Source organism: Varroa destructor, unplaced genomic scaffold (genome assembly GCF_002443255.2).
Source record: "Varroa destructor unplaced genomic scaffold, Vdes_3.0 BEIS01000977.1, whole genome shotgun sequence".
In the NCBI taxonomy this organism is placed as follows: domain Eukaryota; kingdom Metazoa; phylum Arthropoda; class Arachnida; order Mesostigmata; family Varroidae; genus Varroa; species Varroa destructor.
The window spans coordinates 9,623-27,887 of NW_019212430.1; the positions used below are offsets into that span (position 1 = coordinate 9,623).

Here is an 18,265-nt window from a genome sequence, read left to right on the forward strand (position 1 = left end):
TACCTTGGGGTAAAGCAACAAAACACTTCCAACACCATATTTATTGGCCATAAATTATGTTTTATAGTTCCAGAACGCTTGCCTAAAGCTAGATAGGCTAAATGTTGCCACATTATTTAGGGTAGGTGTATCAATTACTACCACTACTATCATAACTACTACTGCAAAATGTCAAGGTAACTAACAATACAGAGACAACACACTTGCCCCTTCCCGCCCCCACCTCCTTTTCCCTTCATCAATTTTTGAGCTGTCATGGCCAGTTTTATTGGTAGATCTTTCTAAAAGGAAAATGGAACAAACGTCAGTAACTAATAAGAGAAACAGCTCGCGGTAACAATAGCTCTATATTTGATGTTATATATGCACATGTGTATATATGTATCTGCCACGATGCGTTCTGCAGCGCCACCGTAAACACGGTCAGCGTCATAAGTAGCAGTGGTGGAATAAGTTTTTAATAGTAAAAGTAGCACAAGTGTTCCGGATCTTGTACCTTCCTGGCTACTGCCTGTCCTGCATTGCTGATGTGGCAAAAGCTAACAGGGTCTGTCTAATATTTCATGGGTTTTGTCCACTTTTCCACTGTTGAAATGCATCAAGTGCGTTGACCATCATCTTCACAAGTCCGCCACTCGCCTGCCTTTTTGGCAATCCGGCTGGCAGTGCGCCTCCTTCTTCTTTTCTCGGTTGTTTGTTGTGTCACGCAACACCAACTGTAGAAGCAACTGCATCGTTGTTGAAAACGTTATGATCATTACACGTCGAATGCTGGCTGTTGACTGGTTCTGGCCGTCTATTTGTGCGTGGTGATTGCTGTGAGTGTGTCTGGGTGTATGTGTGCCAACAGATATGTATTATAGATGGATACTACGGGACCAACCAACAACAATACAATGGCGGGTGCTGCTGCTGCTGCTGCTGCTGCGACTATGATTGCAAGTACCGATAAGGTTTTCGGCTTCCTGCCCGCCTGTCATTTTGGCACTCGGTTGCAGCATTTTCGTTGCGTCTGCATTCGCTTTTGCAACAATTGGATGTCGTGGCAACCCTGTAACACTTGCTACATCACTATGCGCAGGCAAGGTTTCCGCGGATCGTTCTTGTTTATCATCAGCACAATACACCTCTCCTTCCGCTTTAACGTCATGGTCCTCATTTCTCTGTCTCGCTTTTTCTTCTATATCCATCTTTACCCCCCTCACCCGATCTTCCGCTCCGTTAACTTTGTTGTTTTCGCCGCTGCACTTCGTCGATCGCTCGGACTTGACTGGGCCTTAATGAACAGGGACTTTTCCACGGCAAAGACCATTGCTAGGATGTAATACGAAGACGGCTTCAGTAGGGCTTTTTAGTCAGCTAGCCTTGTTGGTTCGCGATCTGACTATTAGTAGCAAATATCACTAAGGTGCCCTAAGCTGTTCGGACTTGATAGCCCTTTGCAGATGCTGGATAAAAAAAGGATCAGGTTCGTCTCGTAAAGAAAGAGCGACCAGCTACGCAGATGATCGAACGACTGTTCAAAAACTTACGTACAGCACCTTAGAATTCAAATATGGACTATTTCTTCAAGTAGTAACAGTCCAACACTCGTACAGTTAGGAGTGCTAATAGCGCTATTCGACAAATCATTTCACCGTTACGTCCAAATCTGCTGAGCCGCTGCCTACTGCAGCTAAATAGAACTCGGCGGGGCATAAGTGAGTTTTGGTACGCCCGTCTGCCGATGACGACAACACCAGCGGACGCGGCATCGCCACAGCTATCGGCCGATATAGCCGCGTACAGCAGTAAAAAGCACGAAAAGTCAAGAGAAGGAAAAGTAGGCCTTTTGCAAATCTCTACAGGCATTTCTTGCCGCACAAAATAACTTGCTATTGCAGTAACATGTACTAGCTACAACAAAGGAAAGCATTCTTGGAGTTCTATGTCCGCTACTGCGTTCTTCTTAAGCATTGCTTCAGACACTTAGGTCTCTATGCGCATGTGAAGCGTGTCTATGCGCCGTTTCGCACGTTGACCACCGTGTACTCTTAATAGACGCGTTACCATTACACTGTCAAGGGAACAGGTTTGCTATTAGAAAAAAAAAATAAATGTTACGAACTTTACGTCGGATACCGTCGTTAATTATTGCTCCAAACGGCTGAGACCCAGTCCGAAGCAAAGCCATATTGGCACCTGCTTCCGAACCTAGACCGCCATGTGTCCTTATGCTTACGAGGTTGGCTATTACTGCAGTTATTGCCACAACCAGTAGCAGTATGTTATGGCGCAGCTAAGAGAAGGTTCTCTGGCCCGGTTCATGAGTGCGTATAGTGAAGAGTTGGATTCGGAGTTTGCTGTTGGGGGCAGTCCGTGTGGTCGTCGTCGCCGTGCATTTCTAGTAGTTGTGTCTGCGTAAGCCAGTGTTTACTCGTGCACAAGCGTTTATCAATCTTCTATATCTGTGCATATAGTGTTTCATTGATGCTGCGGTTATTGTTTAAAGCTTAGCTCCAAGGCTCCGTTCACCGGTAGGTGTCCGTTCAGTTCTCTTCTAGTTTTTGTAAGCGCCGTTGTATATTCTGTTAAATCTACGTGTTAACAAATTCTCATGATGGCCGGGATACTGTGCAATTACTGAGTGACTGTAGAGAAAAACACGCATGAAAAGACCTCGAAAGCACGCAGAAAAACTAAAACACAACACCAGGAGGACATTCTATTCTGTTGTTGTTGTTATTGTTGTTGTTGTTGTTGTTGTGATGAGTTTATGTGGCTCTGTTAGTGGTCGAGTCAGTGCAATAGTGAGGCAGATAAGGAACGCGTCAAACAGTGTTTGGAGTAATAAATTTCGGCGACCTAACTATTACCACGACAGGGTGGATGTTTGGTGGGTCAACACCTGTAAGTGCAAAATATGGAAGCCTATTTATGCGTGTGAGTATCGTATAATATATACCAATCGTTCGTGTGCTTCTGTAGTAATCGTCAGTGTCAAGCGATGGCTTTAGTTAACTTCCATTTTGTGTGTGTATGTGTTTGAGTATAACCTCTATGTAATTCGGTATGCTTCGTGAAAATAGATAGATAGCTTGTATTTGGATTTGGACTTGACCAAGGAATGCACTCTTCTTCATTGAACTTCTCAAGTTGTAAACATTTCCAAATTCGCATGTGGCGCTATCGAAGAGTGTTAGGGGTCGGAACCGGTCATTAATATGAAAATGATTTGAAGTTCCTTGTGCGTACAGCCTCGTGTCCTTGTTCTTGTTTCTGGTTGTATGGGCATGACGGCTTTTTAAATCCGCTGGCTGACAATTCCGAACTAATTACCTATATTCACAGACGCAGAAAAACCATGATGATCTTCGTTTTCATGCCGTTGTTGGTTACGCTCAACTGTCTTTTTCCAAGTACTTTCAAGACACTTTAGCCTAGGTGTCTATGGGTTAGGTTGGATAAATCATTCACAGATTAGAAGCCGAACTATTATATGTTTCCACAAGCTAAAATGAAATCAAACCGAACGGAGTTATCGACCTTCAATACCATGAATAGAAAAATTCGACTAAATTTTTTAACTGTTAAAGTACCACGGGTTTATAAAATGTCTTATGAAGGTATTATCATATAACAAGCAAGCTGACTAACTATCGACGCTTCTTGGTGAAGAGCGAATAATCACAGTAACGCGAGCCTACTTCCGCCAAGATTAAGTTGCTCAAGTTGACGCTTATACAAATGCGAACGATGAAAAGAGTGATCTTACAAAATTTACTACTTCATGCATAGGAGATAGGCTATCGCCTAGGGGGATATCTCGCAAGGATACGACAAGGAAGGCAGGTCTAATCAGACGAGCAATTAAGCGACCTGCGTCTGAAAAGTGCAGCGGAGGAGCGTGGCAGCAGCACGCAGGTGCGACTGTACAGAAGAAAAGCTGCGGAGGTGCAACTGAGCTTGAGAGAATCTCCTATGAGGACGGATCCTCCGCCGTGGACTACAACACTTACCGTGGGCCAAATTCAGGAGGGTCAGCTTCTGGAGCGGCCTTTTTAGCAGACAGCGTCGAAATCGAGACGCCACGATGTCGTCTGCAGGGGGTTATCACCATAGCCAGTACTATCATGGCCGCAGTCCCATCACTGCGAGGAACCGCAGCTTCGTAAGTCATTATACGATTACTATCTATTACTTTCGTAACTTCTACTATTGTCTTTTTTACGATTATTTGTTCGTCTGGCTAGTTACTGCTAAAACGGCTATATGTTATTAGTGCAGTATGGATTCTCCGAAAAGTACGCTTCCAACCCTGAAAGGAAGTCAGTGTTTAAAATTCGATTCTTATTGACGCCGTAAAACGTTCCGTCATTTTTTGTCAACTTAATTTCTGTAAGCTTGGTCTTTCACCTCAGATCGACGTCTTAAATCAGTATTATCTGCTAGCTCTAATCTGTTGCTGTTGGCTGCAAATGACCATGTGACTTTGTCCTTTACTCTCCACATTCTATGTATTATCAATTTCAGTCGACGCGTTGCTCGAACAATGTCCAAGTGCACGTACTGTAAACAAATCGTCTGTCAGCTTTGCTAAAAACATGGAAGTCCCCTCTTCAGAGGCTAAATCACGCATTCGAAATTAGAGAAAAGCCCCAAGAATATCTGGTCTTTGTCTAAATGTTTAATTGCTATCGCCTTCATTTGGGTGGAACCGCGTTTAAGGTAACCGCGTCCCAAATGCCGCTCTTCCCCGTCTGCAATTTTCAATATAAAAGTGTCAACAATAACGACGAGAAATATTTCGTGAGCACTTGGTTCCTGCCACGTACAAGTTTAATAAGTAATATTAAATTTGGAATGATATATGTAATAATTACTGGCTGGCCACAACAAAGGCGATTGGGACGCATGTGATGTTGTCAGTTCCTGCAGATCTATGCAGGAACCTATGCAAATCTCTACTCTTACCAGCTATCCGCGAACCCAGCTCTCAAACCGCCGATCTAGTTGAATTATTCTAGTCTTACAACTTCTAATGCTACTAGAACGCCAAGCCTGATTAGATCCGAAAGCGTGTGGGAGGTTACTTTTACCGGACAACGCTTTCCCCCAATAAAACCAGCAAAGACTTTAATTCGTTTAACATGAACAAAACCACCGAAGGGCAAATTCGCCATTTGCAAGGGCATAACTTTTACCTTAGTATACATATATTATTGCATAGATTACCAGAGTTTATAAGGTGAACCATGACTGGAATAAATCGAGAGGCCAGCGCAAAACTATAAATACATTGGAAACGAAATAGACATATTTAATGCTAATTGCTAGCTTGGTAGCTACCAAATAATCATCAGTTATGGCTCAACTCTACAGCTTCCAATACAGTACAGTATTAAACGGTATTTGGGTTAGCTTGGAAGCACAAGAAGCTTCGTTGAGCACGCATGTATATTAGAGCAAGCTTACATCGGTTACAACTGCTTTTCCCTTCCTTCCTTCCTTCCTTCCTTCCTTCCTTCCTCCCCATGATATACGGATTGGTGATTTTGCTTTGAACATTTTTGTATGAGAGAAAACGTTCTAGGTTAGCCGAAATAGAGTTTTTATAGTAAAAAAAAAATCCCAAACAAAACATACAATTAAAAAAAGCACGTTGTCGAGATAGTCATATCTTACCAGAACTACATGACATTCAATAAGGCAAGAAATCTGTGCTGCTTTTGAGCGTTCACGTCAGTTGAGAACTTGTGCTTTGCACAATGGAAAGCACCATTCATTATGACCAACAGCCTCTGACAGAGGCTGCATACGGCAGTCGACGTCTTACGACAAATGGGCAACGAAACAATTCAGAACCCTGTGTGCGTATTGCCAATTACCCCAGGGAGCAATTTCCGCAAATTGCCTTTTCCTGCGTCCCAAACACCGACCATTGCCTGACATCGTTCAAGCATCGAAAGTGTCCAGAATATCTCTGATAATCGACGCAGCTTTTATAATGACGCTGTTCTCCTAGAGTTCCTGGTATAACGCATGGTTATCTGCACCACGGCGTTGCTAGGATTCTTTAGGATCTTCTACAGACATAGAGCAGACTATTCCACGAGCCTCTACTCTTTCATCTCGTTGTCTTCGTCGCTCGAATTTACTCCAAAATACTGCCCCAAGACTGCAATTATAATGTCATTAAACAAATTGGAGAAGAGACAGATTCTCGCAACAAACGTCGAATTTATCGCCTATTTTGGAAACTTTTATCTGTTACAGTCTGCGTAACGTCATGCGTAAGCTGTTCGAAAGTTTCGTATCAAACAAGCATGTACCGCCTCGTTCGCTACAATCTAGTACTTCCTCGCCCCGAGTGCGATCACTACAAATCGCGACTATTATGTGACGATAGAACGTGAAGCACTAGTGCTGCACGTGCTTAAAGTGTGTGCCTCGTAGTTTTTAAGTGGCGCTTGTAACCATTTGTAACATGTTCCAAAAACGAAAAATCTCGTTTGTATGTTAGAAAAAAATCATTGGAACGCACCGTAATAGTTCTATGTTTATCATTTACACCTTATTGGTAGGTAGACATTATTTTTATCGTGATTATTATCCTATCATCTAATGAAATCCCAACTGAATGAATTGAACCAATCTAATCCAACATAGCACCTCTGAGTTGAATAGATCCTTGCTGGAATAGAAACTTGCTGGATCGTAATCCTTACATCTCAATTGTCCAGAAGGAAAACTTTTTTAACTTTTATATATATATATATATATATATATATTATTAACTTTTCACTAAGTTAATTATTGTATGAAGTTAAATAATGATTTTTGATTAAACGATGTGACTAAATACATGACTTTTGTTCCTTTCCATAAAAACTTTTCTATATCAGGGCACAGCAGTAGAAAACAGACCTATGTCGAAATGCTATGTATGGTTTACTTGTCGTATTCCTCGAATACGTATACAAGCACAGATCTTCACATCACAGATATTACATAGAGTATTGTTGACTCGTACGCCGCGCATTTCCTTTACTAATCCTGTCGTGTGAAACGCATAAAGACAATACGCAAACGTAAAATTTTAGGCGTGGCCAGACGCTGCAATAGTTGCTAATCCGTCGTATATAATTAGCTCAGCCTAAGCCGTATCAGAAGCGTGTTCACTATCTATTAATAGAAATCCTATGATTAATAGAGATCCTATGATGAGGGTCCAAACAAAACAGACTTACGCCATCGGGTATATATCGATCGAATGTATCGATTTTTTTCATGCGAAACAAATGCACGTCTTAATAATAACTATAATAACAACAATAATTATACCGTCACATAATTTCGATGGTGGCAATAGCTCAATGCAAGCACTTAAGCATGGGGCTATTTAATATTCATATAGTAATGATACTCCAATGAACTGAAGGCACATCTCATTGATTGCGAGACTTGATGAGAAGCTATTGGTTCCAATGGTACAGCATAGTCTCCTCGAGCACATAATAAAACATAAAAATATACACATTAAATGTAAAAAAGACACAATGCAGTTGTATGGTGCACAAGTCATTGTCGAACTACTTTGTCTATGCTAACTATTTAGAATTTTTAAAGTAGTATCTCGTTGAGTTAACCAAATAAATGCGATATTTTACTAGGTCATAGATATCCCTGCTTCAACGAGGTTATTTAGTGTAAAAATTTAATGTAAAAAAACATCATAGATTAGGTTGAGGATGAGGAGTAGCATCCCGCATCCTTGGTGACAGTATAATCTTGGTCGAGTGACTGATAATCGTCTACCAACTAGCCAACCATATATATTAACGTGACCAACCAAGAAAATTAAGTAGCTGGCAGTCTAGATTCAGAACTATTATATAGTAGAAGCTTGCATCTATTCTACACGTTAAGCTAGATTACGCAAAACATGAACGGTTTTGCATAATCCAGTTTAGTTATAGGTTTATTTGGTACAAAAATATCGCCTGTAAGGAATAAATGCCCATAAAATGAATGGTTATTCGAACACTGCCAAAAGCTGAAAACCATTACCACAAACCATCGGCTCGTTCTCTTGACTCATTCATTCAATTCGATCTACGCTGTACGACCTGTAGCCATCAGAGGTGTCTTGCCAGACCTACCGAAGCAAGGGCCAGTCGTCACAGAGTTTGATCATGTCCAGTTTGGTGTCAAAATTTTTGAATTTACTAATCGAAAGCAGCAGCTCGACGTAAGTAGCTTTTTCTGCTGTTTTTCTCTATGCCTTTATTCAGAACCTAATGTGATCCGTCTGAGCCTATGTATCGTTATGCAATATTGACGTTTTCTCATATTCCAGACTAATATTCTGGCCGTCAGGTAGATCACTTGCAGACAGACTTGTTGTTGTTCTTGCCATTGGCCCCTCTGTATTGGGCGAGCAGAATATGTCTAATTTAGAACGAAACCGTCACTAGCGTACCAAAACGAAGTGGGGTCGCGCTAGTTCCAAAGTACCAGCTATAAGAAGAATCACAACTTTTGACCCTTTGGAGCCCTCTTCTTATACCATCTACATGTATCTGTTTTGTGTACTCGTAACCGCTATGACTGCCTCGAAGAACTTTTCCACAAAGTGACGATCGTCCTCACGTCAGGGCTAAGATTTCATTATATCTATCATCTTCATCATTCAACCAGTATTATTGTCATCGCCACTTCCACCTCCAGAATAATAATAATAGTAATATTAATAATAATTACATAACTATGCAGATGCTCCTGTGTGTATCTTGCTAGCTTCCAGCCCATTACATTTCCTGTCTGTTCGCACTGTTCGGAGTCTGCCATACAAACCCTAAAATCGTCAATTCTTCCCATACATTGCTGGTCTTCGTCAGAGACGAACTGGCTTGGTAGCCACTCGGTATAGACTAGTCTTGCATTTATATCTAATACACGTTTGACACCTGAACGGCTGGCCTACGTCAGATGTGAACTGCGTGCACGACGAGGAACGCTACCTGAAACTAATCACTTTTATCTATACCGTCACCGTATAGCAATCGTTTGATTACACAAAAACAAGGTATATTTCATCAAAGTGTTAATAATAACTTGTTGTACTTCACGTGGTCGTCAAGGGAATAAAAGCACGTCTCACGAATTCTATGAGGGATCGTGGTAAGCGACGTGTAATGACTGTGGTGGCTTGTTCTCCGGTGCAAGCCGATGTGGCGCCGAATCATCACCAGCAGCAGAAACCTTTCACAAACATGGGGTCGACAGTTCGTAGCTTCCCTAAGCGCAATGCTGTCAGCGTTAGAGGAGGCCGAAAAAAGGGCAAAAAAAGTTCTACTCGACCGCGTGGAACGCCTCCCTCAACGCCGGCCGCACCCGTACGTTGTGCCTGCAGCCATTCTGATGCTGCTGTTTTTCCTCATTAATTTCATACAACAACAACAACAACAACAACAACAAACAACAAACAACAAACAACAACAACAACAACAGCAGCAGCAGCAACGTCACAAGTATTTACACGCAAATATGAAACATTCAGAATCCAAGCTATCTTTCCGAGTACAAGGCTAATGTTAACTGTGCGCGTGGCTGAACTTCATGATTTCCAATATAGGTCATCATGCGCGAAGTTCGATCTGAAATGACATTTCCAGCCATTTGATTAGATAAACGATGAAAATTGCCACCAGATGTTCTGTTTATGCTTGCTTACATGATTATAGGGTAAAAGCTGGACGGGAGAGCTGCCAGCCAGCCAAGTTTTGTTACATATTCTACTAATAAGAACAATATTGAGAAGTTCGGTGACTACACTTGCATTCGGTTTTAATAGGATGTTCAATAAAACACAGGTGTGAATTAATGACACACCTTTAACAGTTACCGCGGATATTCACTATCTTACAGATAAATAAAGCAAATAAACAGAACATCCACGAGAGTGGCTGATAAGCTTGCTCTTGAGCAGTTAGTAAGTAAATTCCAAAACGCTTCAGTTTCGTCTGCTAAGATAAAACCAGTGGATCGTAACGTCATCTACAATAATCTGGCCGCAGTGATCTGGCTGTCCAAGATCGCCTATTGAATACGAGTGTGACGAGAAACGAACTTTAGTTGCTGTCTAATGCCTTACGGTTCCTATCCGTGCACTTTTGCAGGTGGTGCATGACGATCAACGTATGTCTCGCCTCTATGGGGTGTCGGGCATGGGCGGACGGAATCTGGCGCGAGATAAGGATGGGCCTGGTAACAACAAGCTGGACAATCAGGCGGGTGGTAACAAATTCGACTCGGGAGGCGTCTCGCTTCCGCGACGAAACCACACGTTTATGCAGGCGGACGATTTACAATCAGGCAAAAAAAGCAAATGGACCGAACTGGAAATTAAGGGCTTTGTTCGAAATATCTCACCATCCCTCTGGCAATTCACCCATCTTACAGCACTTTATCTCAACGATAATGGACTTCAGAGACTGCCTGTAGACATTTGTCGTCTGGTCCACCTCGCCGTTCTCGATGTCTCCACGAACAAGCTTCGTTCGTTGCCCAATGAGCTAGGTGACCTCGTGCAATTGCGCGAATTGCTACTTAATAACAATCTACTGCACAGCTTGCCCTATGAACTAGGCCGACTATTCCAGCTTATTACACTGGGTTGGTATTTATCGGGAGCCTTTAGCATAACAGAAAAACTGCGGGGTTATTCATTTTCGCAGTGGGGTAGTCAGGCATTTCTGATGTAAACATACAAAAATATGCTTTTGTGTGCGTCATACAACTGCAAACCAGCCAAACAGTAAAAAGCGGTCCTGAACCGTCGAGCTTAATTTTGCTCCTTTTTTGTTTTTCTATGTATAGGGCTAAAGGGAAATCCGCTGTCACCGGACATTCTTTCGCTGTATTCGGAGCCGAACGGAACGCAGAAGCTACTGACGTACCTCCTTGATAGTCTTCCTGCGTCGCAAAGTGGCGCTCCAACACGACATTGGCTTAGAAAGACCGTTGACCCGCCGCAGGGAAAGTCGGTAAGGTATACGCATCAAGCGAATCAGCTGATTGGGCCGCACACACGGAGACCTGTGATGAAATTAAGTTTTCAACGAAACTACGAGCCGCATTTCTTACAAAGGATAAAGATAACCTTAAAACGGTCTATACAAAAACTTTTGTTTATAAACTGTTGCATTGTTGTTCTATATATAATGTATGCATGTGGAATGGCCTGTAGGTATTCACCCAACTGACCGTCATGTGTTACAACGTGCTGTGTGATAAGTACGCTACGCGGACGATGTATGGTTACTGTCCATCGTGGGCCCTCACCTGGGAATATCGCCGAAAGGGCATCATGGAGGAGATTCGAAGCAATTCGGCTGATATCATCACGTTACAGGTCATTAAACAGCGTATATATATATTACGATATTTTCATAATGTTATACTAGGATATGATTAACGTGTGCTTGTACCATTTGTTCTCTCGCACTGCACTATACCGTACTTACTTATACAGGAGGTTGAGACCGAACAATTCTACAACTATTTTGAGCCGGAGCTGAAGCATGAAGGATGGGAGGGCATTTTCTCACCGAAGTCGCGCGCTAAGTCGATGCCGGAGACGGATCGCAAGCACGTCGATGGTTGTGCCATATTTTATAAGACATCCAAGTTCAGTGTACTCGATAAACACCTGATCGAGTTCAACCAGTTAGCAATGGCCAACGCAGAAGGCTCAGACGATATGCTCAATCGTGTTATGACGAAGGACAACATTTCGTTGGCTGTTCTGCTGCAGCTCAAGGAACATCCCGATGTGCCTGTGCTTGTGTGTACTGCTCACATCCATTGGGATCCGGAGTACTGTGACGTCAAGCTCATTCAGACGATGATGCTGATGAACGAGTTGCAGACGATTCACGAGAAGAGCAAGGCACTTGCTAAGACCACTGATATACCGATTATCCTTACGGGGGATCTCAATTCACTGCCAGATTCTGGTGTCATTGAGTACCTGCGAAACGGTCGCATTGCTTGTGACCACCCGGACTTTAAGGAACTGAACTCATACCGGTCCTGTTTGAAAAAAATGACCGTAGACAGTAACAGTCAGCTTGGGGCGAATTCCTATACGCATCCGTTCCAGCTCGAACAAGGCTACACTGAGAATGACATGCCCTACACGAATTACACGTGAGTATACTACGAAAGAGCGAAAACAGTTTAATTAGAGTGATTTTGCAAACAACCGGTTCTATTGTTCTGTTGTACCGGTTCTCGGTACTAGCTTTTATTGAAAACAAAAAGTGTCTAGTACTTGGTAGTAGAAGGACATTGCTGGCCTTGATTTTGTGTAGTTGGCAACAGTTGCGACTACTGGGCATTTGAGTGATAAAATCGACAGTCGTATTTGACGATCGATTTTATCACTTTATTTAAGGAAGTAAAAAACCGCCATAGCGCGTCGCCGCCTGGTCAGCGATACAGGGAGGACGAATGACTGAATTGTCACCAACGCTAAATTATATTGAATATAGGTCATGATCACTATTATTTTATGCAAAAGCGAGCACTCCACTTTCATTTGATTAATACCGATGCAATGCAGACCTACAACGACACTATTTCGCCCTTTGCCGTAATTCTAATTGTTGCTGAAATTAACAGAGGAACGTATTGTGTTTCCAGGTACGATTTTCAGGGAATGATTGACTACATTTTCTTCACGAAGAAGCAGATTACCGTTGCAGGTATCCTCGGCCCACTCGACCCCGAATGGCTCGCTGAAAACAAGGTGATTGGGTGCCCGCATCAGGAGATCCCATCTGACCACATCCCGCTCGTAGCGCAACTGCAGCTCTTCAAGTAGACTATACATCCTTTTAGAAATTATCCGAAAACAACAAACAATAACAAGGGAATGTAACGGACAACTACGTGATGAAGCATTCGATCCGAGATCATCTAACGTGAACATGTGACAGCCATTAAAGGAACTGCGATCGACGGTGTCTGCCACTCATGGGCAGCGCGTTACAGTAGCCAATGTATTGCTTGGTGGAAAACAGTCTGCGTGCATCTACCCTGTTGATACGGATTCGCTTTTACACAGCATATCACGTCACGCTTTATAGCCGACACAAGCCGATCGTCGTGAAGTTACCGCGACCCTCCATTTATTCATCCATTGATCCATCCATCGTACTGCAGACCGTGTGAGGCATGAAATGACCATCAGGGAAGAAAATGTGTTTGCGCAAATGTTTAGCATGAGTACGGGAATTCTATTACTTTACCCGTTGCTAATAATTCTGATGGTGTTACTACTGAGTGGCGAGCATCATCAAATCATGGAATGGTATGTTCTGTAGGTGTGGTGCAAGTGGCGCTCTACTCAAAAGAGAATTGATTTGTAACAGAACCTTTGACCTGTTAAATTTGGCGAGACGAGCTTATGGATTGAAGATGACGAAAAAATGCGAAGATCAGAAGTTAACACGTGTAAGAACTTTTTGATGAGTGGCGGGATATTGGCATAGTGCGAACATCCAGTAAGTGTCATGATGGCGATGCAGACCAGTTAGAGCCGAGCGGCGGCGGCGGCGGCGGCGGCGGCGGCGGCAGCGGCAGCGGCGGCGGCGGCGGCAGCGGCGGCTGTGTGTGAAGCTTCTATGAAGCACACAAATAGAAATACGCAAACGATTGCGGCGAGGAGAGCAGATGAAAGCAAGAAGGAAAAGATAATGGGCTACTCGCGTTCTTTATATCATCTGTGTTAGCGACCGACGAATTGTGGGAATTATCACCTAACAAATAACTAATTAACACTTATACAACCTATCATCAATTACTACGACTGCTATTACAGAGGCTATTAGGGGTAAACATAACATAACACTTAATCTAATGCACAAAAAAGTCCCCTTTCTAAGTAAGAAGAAGTCATGAGGATCAAGAAGAGCCGCCAACAACAACAACAACAACAACAACAACATCAGAATAAGCTGAAGCGAATTAAGTGAAATATGACGAACACAAATTTGTCGGTTGCTCCCCATACTAACTGAAGCGCGATTTAATTTAATTTAATTCAAAATTGATTGTTGTATATTATTATCTCTTTGTGTTTATATGCGTTAATGCGCATTTCCATGTACGCGATTCTGCGGCAGCCATCAGAATGATGCTACTCTTTTGGTTGGAAATGACTTGGTACGTTTGTCAGTTATTGTAAGTTTTTTGTTTTTGTTTTTTTTTTTTCAATTTCCTTTACTACGTATTCCTCGAAATTTGTTCTTGTACCTTCCTGGAACGATGCACTTGGACTCATCAAAACGACCAGCTAAAATGTGACTGACACTAATGACTTAGGTAGTAGTACAATATATTGTTGTATTATTGTGATTATTACTAGTGTGCGTTTTAGTGATGAGTCGAGTGATCGAATCGATAGGAAAATCTAGAACGAACGCCGAAAACGATCCTGAGATTCACCATTACATTAGAGATACTAAAAAAATCAACAAAAGTGCGTGAATTTTAAAAAATACTTTTACGTGACGGTGTAACAGGTCTCATAGTGATAGCGGAGTGTGAAAAATGTAAAATAAGGCTAAAATGACGATTTGTACATCATAAGGAAAAATATTCGTGCTGTCAAAGACATGTACCGGGAAGTTTTGGACATTAAGGAAAACACAGCCTATGTGGAGCTATAAAAGAGACTGCCCTTCATTTTATCCCCCATCCCATGGTCGTGACCGCGACTATATCCAATTTTAGCCACCATCTTTTAGCATGGCAGACGAGCATTGAAGGAATGTTCAGGACTAGCCACGTTCGTCCGACAACAAAAGGCTAACGGCAGCAGAAATAGGCTTTAAAGGCCATAAAGGCTTTGAATAATGTAACAGTGGCCTTGAATCAAGGATCTCTATTTAATCGAGTTGCTACAAAGACGAACTACTTGTTGAGTAGTCACTCACTGCGATTATGAAGCGCGCTTCGCCAGAAAAACACGGCGTACGTTATTGACTATTGACACATCGCAATTCCCTATGCCGTAATACCAATATTATGTTAGCTCTATTCTCGAATGCTTTTCGTTTTCTTTGTTTTTATAATCCCGTCGAGACGACTTTTCGAGTACGTAAAGCGAGTGACATGGAGGTAGGTGTTGGGCGAGACTAGCGTCCGCAGTTGCGCCTGTTGAGAGAGCAGAGCAGAGAGAAACTAGCGAGAAAGGAGTTGGAATAGAGGAGTGTGTATGTCTATGTAGCATTTTCAACGTTGTTGTGCCCCATTATTTATCAACTATCACCGAAGCATGTACTCTCTTCCTTTGTTTCGGAAAAAAAGGAAAGTTGACGTTAGAAAGCGCGCGCGTGTCTGTCTGTCTGTCTGTCTGTCTGTCTGTGAGGCGGGGTGGGGGAGGGTATATGTTGTTGTATATTATTACATATGCAGTCGTACCCTAACGTCGCTTAATCGTTCGCCGTGTTCACCCCAGCGATGTTATACTAAGCGGTACATCTCGTATAGTAATGTAATTTTGTATCTATAAAAAATGAAACAATGACCGCGTCTTGATCTGTATGTGAGGCGCCGACGCTCACAAAAATCGATATTGTACCTTCTTTCGGTGAGCTCGATTTGGTATCGAACTGGTATTGAAAAAAGACCGAGATTGCGCTTTATTTCCTGATGAAAGCATCGCAGGAGAACGTACGTGGTGGCTTAAAATACCGATAGCAAAAATGTCGTACATATAGATAATAATACATGTATGTGTTATTATAAGCATAAGGTAAAGTGAAGTACGCGTCAAAATTACAATTCGAGAGATGTTTAGCGGCATATTATAACAAAATTATTTCTATAATACGAAATATACACACGGTAGTATAATTGGCGTATTGAAACAATTCATTTTGGCCTGAATTTCGCTTCCATATAGCGTAGAAGTCCCGCAGTACCGCGAGATGATCTCGAGTTGTATGACACTTTTGTCTTCGGTTATACCATAACAGTGTACCTTTCTTACCATTTATTATTAAATAGCTAATGAGCGCAGTTAAAAAGATGGGTCATAGTATGAGAATCTTAGGTTTTTTCCTAGGCAAGAATGTACGTGACTTATTTGCTTATATACATACGAAACATTGTTAGTTTTTGTCGTCTAGAACATATTCTGTACCGTACTATTTGTGTCAAATAGGATCTCTATCACCATACCGCGTGAGCTCTCCCTCCATAGGATTATTTTAAATATCAATGAAAAACCTCACTGAACAAATTCCATTTGCTCTCATCTTGCTACACTTCAAAGCCTGATTTAAATTAACGTCCATGCAGTCTTTGTTGCCACACGTAAAAGATTTATCAGCCAAATAGTGTGATATAACTGTGTAGATAATCTACTAATATTGTCGGCCTGCCGAAAATCAGCCTTTTTTCTGAAACTTTATTTTTCTAAAATTCGAGTCCAGTTAACCAATAGGTTTGATTGGATTATTGAGTAATAATTATCCACTTTAGATATGCGCGAAAAACTTGTAGAATACCCTCTTTTTTTTTTTTAGCTGTCTGTAAGCTTTGGTACTTTTCTATTTTAATCTCTGTTCACTTACGTTAGTATTTACCTGTATACAATGCTTTTATGTTATCATTGAAATAAGCCCTTGTGTGTAACAATTACGTTTCCCAATTGCTTCTCTCATATTTAAACAGATGACTATACGTGATCATAATCAAAAACGAGTAGTGGCAGTAAATAAGACGCGACAGAACAAAAGTGGCTTTCTTATACGCTAAAACTAACATATAGATGCTCGCCTAATGTCCCTTATTTGTGTGAACGAGACAGAAAATTGACCTCTTGAATATATATATACATATATATATATATATATATATTCAAGAGGTCAATAATATAGAAATAGTATCAAAGAAGGAGTGACGTAATCCTGGCCACATCTTATTTTGCATCGAAATTTATTAGCATGTGTGTACCATCCATTCGTATACAAAGAAAAGTAGTTCAAAAGGCAAGAGTGGGGAACTGTAACTAGCTAACTGTCTCTGCTCCTTTACGGGTTGTACTTGAAATCTGTAGCGCTAAGTTAATAACAATAATTGAGCTCAGGTTACCACTAACTGCACTTCCTGTAATGGTCTCTGGGTGGCATTGATCGGGTCAGACATAAGAAACCAAAATGATATATAATGAAAAAAGTCTGATCCACCTGACGTTGGGAAACGAGAACAGTTCTTATTGTTAACTAAGATCCGACAAAATAAGGACATCAATTTTTGCCCGCGTTCTCGACACAAAACAACAACGCTCGAAAACGAGCTAATTTCAATAATAAGAAATCTAGAAAAGCTATTAAAAGATATAACTCGAGCTTGGCGAAAAAATTTTAATAAAGACGGTGACAATTAACGCAAGAGGCAGGGGAATTATAAAGGAGGAGAGAAATGGTGGATGGGCAAAAAGAGAAAGACAAAAAACAAAAAAGCATATGTATTGTTTATTAAAAACATAGTAAAATAAATAAAAAACACAAACATTGTCTATTACATAAATAAATTCAGTGGAGTTATTTTTGTACGTAAACCGTTTACAATCATATCTTGATCTACACACAGTTCATACCCACAGCATACACTATACTGTTGTATACGGGCGATGTTTCACATAAACTTGAATAACCGTGAAATTGGATTTAGGCAAAAGGGCACTTTTTTTTTTCAATGGAAAGCTACTTCCGCTTCCATTTCTATGCAACCGTCAAACGACGTCCCTTAGATACGGGGATGGGTATAAAACATATACAATTATTTTTCCACTATTGATAGGTAACTATGAGTCCATTGTTCTTCCAATTTATTTTTTATGATAAAAATTCTAAGACCTTTGCCTTGCGCCTATTTAGTGTATATCCTATAAATTGCTGATTACTGGTGATGATGACAATGGGAAGCGGCATTTTGTCAAAATTTATTTTTCAGTACCTACAAATGCAAGCCGCACTTTCATTATAGATCTTCACACCCACTTAGTATAAATATGTTTGTAACGGTATGACGTAGTCAGCATCGAAAAGTGGCCCGACACCCATACACTGCACATCTTTATAGATGAAAACAAAGATAATTTCCGAGATGATGTACGTGTTTGCTCTGAACGTATAAAGTGTTTTGTCTAAAAAGTTTATGCGTTCTTTAGCCAAAGTTGGCTAAAGCGCTTAATATAGCGATTGTT

The 18,265-nt window shown here is 41.4% G+C and overlaps 1 protein-coding gene across 1 annotated transcript; it reads left to right on the forward strand.

The window, feature by feature from the left end:
- Positions 1 to 8,103: 8,103 nt before the first annotated feature.
- Positions 8,104 to 17,590, forward strand: twin (CCR4-NOT transcription complex subunit 6-like twin). Its single transcript, XM_022816890.2, has 7 exons — positions 8,104 to 8,230; positions 9,123 to 9,377; positions 10,161 to 10,656; positions 10,861 to 11,027; positions 11,231 to 11,395; positions 11,516 to 12,192; positions 12,688 to 17,590. Exons 2-7 carry the CDS (start codon positions 9,150 to 9,152, stop codon positions 12,866 to 12,868), a joined length of 1,914 nt encoding a protein of 637 aa, XP_022672625.1. The 5' UTR covers positions 8,104 to 8,230; positions 9,123 to 9,149; the 3' UTR covers positions 12,869 to 17,590.
- The last annotated feature ends 675 nt before the right edge of the window (positions 17,591 to 18,265 follow it).